General features: G+C 42.8%; 1 protein-coding gene across 1 annotated transcript in view; it reads right to left on the reverse strand.

The window, feature by feature from the left end:
- KIAA1210 (KIAA1210 ortholog) overlaps window positions 1-8,057 on the reverse strand; it is an 80,330-nt gene that overhangs the window by 16,722 nt on the left and 55,551 nt on the right. The window contains 3 exon segments of the mRNA XM_011977142.1: window positions 1,935-2,048; window positions 2,263-2,365; window positions 4,796-4,993. Of these exon segments, the coding sequence (XP_011832532.1) occupies window positions 1,935-2,048; window positions 2,263-2,365; window positions 4,796-4,993 (415 nt within the window).

The raw sequence follows: 8,057 nt of genomic DNA on the forward strand, positions 1-8,057 counted from the left end.
AATCAACTAAAGAAAATGTGATACTACTCAGGCATAACAAAGAATGAAATAATGTCTTTTGTAGCAACTTGGATGAAACTGGAGGCCAATATTCTAAGTGAAGTAACCCAGGAATTGAAAACCAAATACCACATGTTCTCCCTTATAAATGGGAGCTAAGCTATGGGTATGCAAAGGCATACAGAATGGTATAATGGACACTGGAGACTCAGAAAGTGGGAAGGGTAGGAGGGGGTGAGGGATGAAAAACTACATAATGTATACAATGTACATTACTCGAGTGACAGGTGCACTAAAATCCTAGACTTCACCACTATACAATTTATCTATGTAACCAAAAACCACTTGTACCCCCAAAGCTATTGAAATAAAAACATTTTTAAACCAATCATATGTAATATACATGCAAAGAAATTCTTGGAATGCCTTAACAATTGCATTGGTCCACAGGCTTCAGGTCAAGCACAAGGTAGTAGTCGTACAGATTACTCCTCTCCTTTCTTCTAGTTCTAAGGAACTCTCTTTGATCCCCAGATGGAAGGGCCCCTCGCTGCCTTTCTTCCCTCACTATCTGCTGCATCCCTAGCTCCATCTGGTAGTTTCATATCCAGCATACAGCGCTGAGAATAGCTGACTGTGCTCCAAACAACTTCCATGATATGGAAAATCAACCAAAGTATCTGCCCCCATGGATACTGACTCAGTTCTATCCTCTGTGTGTAAAAGAGACAACTATTAAAAAATAAAGTTCAAAGGCTGGGTGCAGTGGCTCACGCCTATAATCCCAGCACTTTGGGAGGCCGAGGCGGGTGGATCACGAGGTCAGGAGATCGAGATCATCCTGGCTAACACGGTGAAACCCTGTCTCTACTAAAAATACAAAAAAATTAACCAGGTGTGGTGACGGGTGCCTGTAGTCCCAGCTACTAGGGAGACTGAGTCAGGAGAATTGCTTGAACCAGGGAGGCGGAGGTTGCAGTGAGCTGAGATCGCGCCACTGCACTCCAGCTTGGGTGACAGAGTGAGACTCCATCTCAAAAAAATAAGTAAATAAATAAATAAAAATAAAGCTCAAAAAGATTTTTTTTTTAAGTACTCATCTAATCTTCCTTTTTCTTTCTTTTTTTTTTTCTGGAGAGTTTTGTGGTTTTCTTAGTTTTCATGGGAAAATGTGTTTAGGAATATCCTGTCTTTGAACCCAGATGTGAAATCTTTTGTAGCAAAAACGTAACATAACTGTTCAACTTAATTTGAGGAACTGGATTTTTTATCAAATATTGCTTGAAATCAGCTTGCCATCAGCTGGAGCCAGCATCAACATATGCACACGCATAAACATACAGAGAGATTTTCACTCTGGTGATATTTGCTGTTTGGCGATTTAATAGGTGTTGGCTGCCAAGGACATCTGTCTGCAGCTGCATAACCCCTCTTTGTCCATGGATGTGGGCAATAGTATCATTATTAAGAAAGTCATTTTCTCTCTACAGGAAGAGAAAGGCAACTTTTAAAAAATGATTTTTTGGCCAATTATGTTATTCCTTTCTGGTTCTTTTGCTGAGGAAGAATGCTGAAGGGAAATCAGTGACTGTCCTCCCGTATCTGGGCTCACTGAGGAACTCAGCATGTACGTTAGCCTCAGAGAGGATGAAACAAATTCACAAACAAAACACCTCTCTTGTTGGAAATTCATTTAGATAAAATAAGAATCCAGGTATGATCCTTTACCTGAACCCCACACAAGTGGCAATTGTATTACTTCGGCAGTCTAGATGGAGAAGCCTGGACCACATTTTCTGCATATAAAATTGAAAGCTCTCTGAAGACCAAGGGCAGCAGTCTTAGGTAATTCTTGGGTACAGCTCCTATCAATGTAGCACTGTGTAATGAAGTCTGTCATACATGTTTCTGAGTGAGGGTGAAGATATGCTAACCTGCACTGTCCGTTCCCAGCTTCTTTTGGTTGGTTTCTTTTGGTTTGGTTATACTCTTTTCTTCTTCAGAAACCAATGGAAGGTTTGGCTCCTCCTGCTTTGGTTCCACCTGAAACAGGAAAAGAAAGAGCTTGAATCCTACTGAAGTGCTTTCCAACCACTTCTGCATGGTTGCCAAAGAAAAAGCATCAGGAAAAATAGTTCTTGATGCTGGGCGTGTAACAATACCATTAAAGATGGACGTTATTTCAATGGAGATATTTCCAGGAATTTCTTAATGGAATTGTTTCCACCAAGAGATCCTTGGGGATCATTTTACCTATTGTAAGTGGTTCATCCAGGTTTGGAGTTTCTAATGTCTGAGTGACACACTGCAGGGATCTCTCTAAAATACCCTGGAAATGACTGAACCACACTGGAAGGTCACGAATCTGAAAATGGGGTCGTTGGGTCTGACAACAGTCATGCCCTCGGCCATATTGGGATTATCAGATTTGCTTCACCAGACCTGTGAGCTAAATTCAAATCCTTTTTGGCTTCTTTTCAGGGAATTTAATGAAAGCATGAATTATCTCTTTCCAGATCAAAAGAAGAAAAAGAATTGGGGTTTTGTTGGGAGGGAAAGGAGAAAAAGCTGAAAGGTTCAGCCCTTACACTGGATGGGCTGAAGTTGGTTTAGCATAAACAAGGTTTTCTGATGATTACAATACAGCTCTGGAAATGTCAGTGTAGCACTGCACTGAACAGTGTCCGGAATTTGCTTAGTGTAAGCCTTTATGTCATACATGTAAAGACAAACATACAACTCTTTACACTCCCACTCAAAGTACCTGTGCAAACAGACACAGCTCATAATAATTTATTTTTGAGAAAATGTAGTCAGATTGGGCTGGATTCAAAATCTCTTCATCATTTACTTGCTGTGTGACCTTGGGCAAGTTATTCTCTAAATCACTGTGTCTACATCGATAAATAAGAGACCAGGAGAAACCTCCTGTGGGACTTGCAGATCTAAGAAATTACAGAGCAGGGAGAAAGTGGTAGTAGTCCCTGTGTCATAAATGATCCTGGATCTTTTTTATATTCATCCACATGACAGGGAGAGAGTCACAGGGAAGAAGCGGATGTTCTGGCCTTCTCAGAGGGTAATGCCCAGGCTTTTTCTCAACTAGGCTATACAGAAAGAAGAAAGTTAGAAGGGTCATACTGCTTCCCTCAGCCAACCTTCCCCATCTCCCAGGTTTGTTGTGAGGTATTCAGGACATAATGCATGTATAGGGTTTGGCACCTCGTAATTGGTCACCCCTTCTTTGACACCAAACTAAGAAGGTACTCTCAAGGCCACCAGAGGGCTTCCCTCTGCCCCTCTGCTCCTGCACCTGTTCTTTCAACTCGTATTTTGTCTACAACCTAAAGTGAAATTGAGATGCCTAAGCTAGAGGCAAGATGGTGGGATGAAAAAAGTGCTGAGTTGGAAGTCAGAAGAATGAATTCTGGCCCTAGCTCTGCCACCACCTGGGTGTTTGACTTTGGGTAAGTATCTGAAATTATTTGTGCTTTAACGCCCTTCCCTGTAAAATGTTTGTACTATACAATTTTTTAGTCTCTTCACCTCTGATCTACAGTCTCTTCCCTTCAGCCCAGAATCACTGGCGAATTCAGTTTTTTATTAAAGTGAGTTTTATAGCCAACTGACACATCCTTTTAAACACTAAACACTAACACTTTTTAATCCTTAACTTTAAAAACAAACAAACAAACAAAACAAAACAAAACAAAACAAAAACGGAACTTCGCTCTTGTTGTTCAGGCTATAGTGCAATGGCGTGATCTTGGCTCACCACAACCTCCGCCTCCCAGGTTGAAGTGATTCTCCTGCCTCAGCCTCCCGAGTAGCTGGGATTACAGGCATGCGCCACCACACCTGGCTAATTTTGTATTTTTAGTAGAGATGGGGTTTCTCCATGTTGGTCAGGCTGGTCTCGCACTCCCGACCTCAGGTGATCCACCCACCTTGGCCTCCCAAAGTGCTGGGATTACAGGCATGAGCCATTACACCTGGCCCTAATCCTTAACTTTTACTAAAAGCCTTTTCCAAAAGCATTATTTCTCTATCTTTTTAAACGGGGATCATGGAAAATAATCTACTTTTTCTAGATGACTTGGACAAATAACGAAATGATCTATTACATTGGACTATGATATAGTGTGACCCTGAAGGACATATTGAGGTGGGCAAAGCCCTATATTAAAGGGCCCCAGATTATTTCCGTCGTTCTCTCTGCTATCAGCTGTCACTTCTCTTTGCTGTCAGGTCTGAGTCTGATCTGTGGCCATGTTTTTAACACAGTAGATCTGCTTCCTAGAAAGTCATGTGGCATCTATTTGGAGATCTTTGGATGGGTTAACAACTAAGTTCTGTATGTTTAGGGTTGCTGAAAGTTTGACCTCCAAATAAGTGGAATAGTGCTGCAATTTGTAACTCATGGGTCTCATCTGATTAATAACTGAAAGAATCCGAATCTGGGCTAGGGTTGAATATTCTCTACAAATAGGGCTGAGTGAACTCCCAGATGTTAACCCAATAAGCAGTTTATGGGGGTTTAAATCATTCACTGTTTCTGCTTCATTTTAGTCCCTTCTAATATGAGTTCCACATGGATAGGAAACCACACCCAATAGGTGCAAGCTTGCTCACCCCTCTGCGGGTGTCAAGCTCAGGACAGCACCCTTGACCTTGCCAAGCTTACTTAGGGCATGAGTCTCCTACACCATACTATTTCCCTAGTAGTAGTTTGCAAAGGTTGGAACTCATCTTTTCTTATACAGGAGTTTAGTGCCCTGTCTCTTGAAGGACTTACAATCACTTGAAGGTTCTTCTTTTGTTTGCGGGGATTTAAAGTCATCTTGTGGCGAGCAGCTGAAGAATCCAAACAGCCCTCGGTGGTGGCTGGGGTGCTGAAACCAATGGGCAGCTGGGTGCTGCTGGTAGAGGCAAGCGTGGCAAATGCAGTCAAGGACTGTGAGCAATCAGGTCCGGATGATAACTCAGAGAAGCTCTGGAGAAGGTGGGAGAAAATAGACGAGTCAATCCGTATGCTGTTACTGGTCTCAAAAGTTGGATATTATTCTGGCTGAAGAATTCCTAAAGAAGAAATCCTTCATGAACTACTGTCCCTTTTTCTTACATTTCCTGCCAATAGGCTTATTCATTAGAGGTAAGCTCCATAATTTTGCTGGTTTCCTTGCAGATGAAAACAAGAAACAGGAAGAAGTTTGGGTTACTCCTCTGCTTAGAAAACTTTCAGGGGCACCCCCTTGTCCTCGGGATGGGAATACAACCACTTAATTGAGTTTGCAAAGTCAGAGAGATTGCCTGTTCTCTTGTCCTAGATCCCCTTCTTATCAACAGGACATCTGGCTGGGGTGAGAGGCACAATCAGTTATCAGTGAAACCCAGCAGAGCTCTGGGATTTCTATATTGGAGGGTTGGGTGGAGGGAGGAAATTAGGTTGGAAGAGGGCCTGTCTGCAAGGTGCATTTTCATAGACAGCACACTACCTTTTATTTATATTGACAATTCATGGGTGCAAGACTGATGGGAGGACCCTCGGGAACTGAATGCTCCAACTTCCAGTGGGATAGTGATGGAGCCTGTAACCCCGTCCTCATTATGGCTGGCCTCCATATCTCCATACAATTTGGTTCTGGGACACCTAGTTGAATTCCTCTGTAGGACCTTCAAAATAGTCTCCTCTGGGCTTCTGGACATAGCATTTTCCATATCTCAAAGAGCCTCCCCAGACCTCTTTCCATTCCTAAGAAGATTTCAATTTCTGTTAGCAGAAGGCCCTTTGAAGATCAGCTGGTAAACTGTCTCTGCTAGATACTAGTAGCAAACGATATATTATAATTTAGCAAGTAGACAGAATTTCCACTTGTGTTACCCACCAAATTCTCTTCAGGCTAGTTTTGCACAGTGCCCGGGATCCCCTTGGTACTTGCAGCTTTCACATGCCTTCATGGTTCCCACCACCATTGTATGTTGATGCAATGATAATCTTAGCTACTACCTTGGTTATGAAGATGACACTGTCATTCCAGTACATGGGGACTTAACACAGTGCTAATTGGTCAGGCTGATGATAAATCCTGCAGACCATTCTGCTTTGGATTCAGGGAGAAGACAGAGAAATAGTACAGTTGCCTTTTGTGGGATCAATCACACAAAAGTAGGATTGATCCCAAGATTTCCTTTACTTCTTTGTGCAACTTTCATCTATGAATTTATATACTGCCTCTTCCTGATATCGTCTAGTTAGATTATGTTATGTACTGGAAATATAAATTTGGTATCAGTGTATAGAGTAAAAGCTCTTCTTTTATTGTTCTGAACATCTTTCATACTTCAGAGTGGTGTCATAGTTCTGGTCTTTTGGGGCTGGAGGATAACATCTATGCTCCCACTAACCTCACATGATCTGTCTTCCTTTTATCCCTGACCACATTACCAGCCATTTCCTGCTGCAGACACACTGCTGGTCTGCTGTTCTTCAAGCACTTCAGGCATGCTCTCCCCTTAGGGCCATTGTGCCTGCTGTTCCCTCTGCTGGGCATGCTCTTCCCCCATGTCCATGTGGCTAGCTCCCCTACTTCCTTCAGGTTTTGATTCAAAAGCCACCTTTTCATGGCTGGATGTGGTGGGCTCATGCCTGTAATCTCAGCACTTTCAGGAGGCTGAGGTACGCAGATCACCTGAGGTCAGGAGTTTGAGATCAGCTTGGCCAACGTGGTGAAACTCCGTCTCTACAAAAAATACAAAACTTAGCCGGTGTGGTGGCAGGCGCCTGTAATCCCAGCTACTTGGGAGGCTGAGGCAGGAGAATCACTTCAACCTGGGAGGCGGAGCTTTCAGTGAGCTGAGATCACCCCACTGCACTCCAGCCTGACCGACAAAGTGAGAGACTCTGTCTAAAAAAAAAAAAGGCACCTTTTCAGTGATGTCTTCCCTGGCCAATCTATTTAAAATGTTTGAGCCACTTCGTTTCCCCTTCCCTGCATTGTTTTTCTCCCTGTCACTTTTCTCGCTGTCTGACATACTATACGTTTTCCTTATTTAGCTTGCTTATTGTCCATGTCCCCCATTACAATATAAACTCCATGAAGAAGGGTTTTTATCTGTTCTATGTACTACTGTATTGGGGATACAGTACCTCCAACTGTGCTTGTAGTAGTTGCATAAGCACTACATAGTAGTTGCTCAAAACATGTTTTTAGAACTGGTGACTTGATTATGTTAAAGGCTTCCACCAGAATTTGCTTTTCTGAGATGTCATCAGAGCAAGCTCCTCTGTTCCCTGTATTATTTTAGTTATTCTTTCTGAGGCCTCACTAGCTCCAGCCAAAGGTAGAAGGAGAAAAACAAGGAGGTCTCTGAATCTGGAAACCCTAAAAGAACACCGTACAACTTGCTTTGCATGAAAGCCAACTTACGATGCCCACATGGCAAGTAAACACATATTTAATAAATATAAAGACCTTTCAATTCAGTTGGCATCCCAAACCTTGTGGTATAAACACTAAAGATACTTAGTTTACTTTAGTGAAACTCATTCTATAGCGTAACAGAAAAATCATGCTCAGCAAAAATATGGCAATTTCTAGATTGGGTATGTGCAGGACAGAGTTTATCTGTTTCCAATCACAGCCTAAGCCAAGAGTCCATCAAACTTAATAACAGCCACTGATCTCTCTGTGTTAGCTCGACTCTCACTAAGGAATCTATAGACATCAGTTTAAACACAGACCCACATCCATTCTCAAACCAGAGATAAAAATTAAAGAGCAAAACCATCAAGCATTCTCCTCATCTGACTATGGAGCTCAAGCTCAGACATGTGATTTAAAACAGTCTTGAGGGGGGCGCCCAAGATGGCCGAATAGGAACAGCTCCAGCCTCCAGCTCCCAGCGTGAGCGACACAGAAGATGGGTGATTTCTGCATTTTCAACTGAGGTACTGGGTTCATCTCACTGGGGCGTATTGGACAGTTGGTGCTGGTCAGCGGGTGCAGCCCAACCAGCAAGAGCTGAAGCAGGGTGAGGCACCGCCTCACCTGGGAAGC

Source organism: Mandrillus leucophaeus, unplaced genomic scaffold (assembly GCF_000951045.1).
Source record: "Mandrillus leucophaeus isolate KB7577 unplaced genomic scaffold, Mleu.le_1.0 Scaffold174, whole genome shotgun sequence".
Lineage (NCBI taxonomy): Eukaryota > Metazoa > Chordata > Mammalia > Primates > Cercopithecidae > Mandrillus > Mandrillus leucophaeus.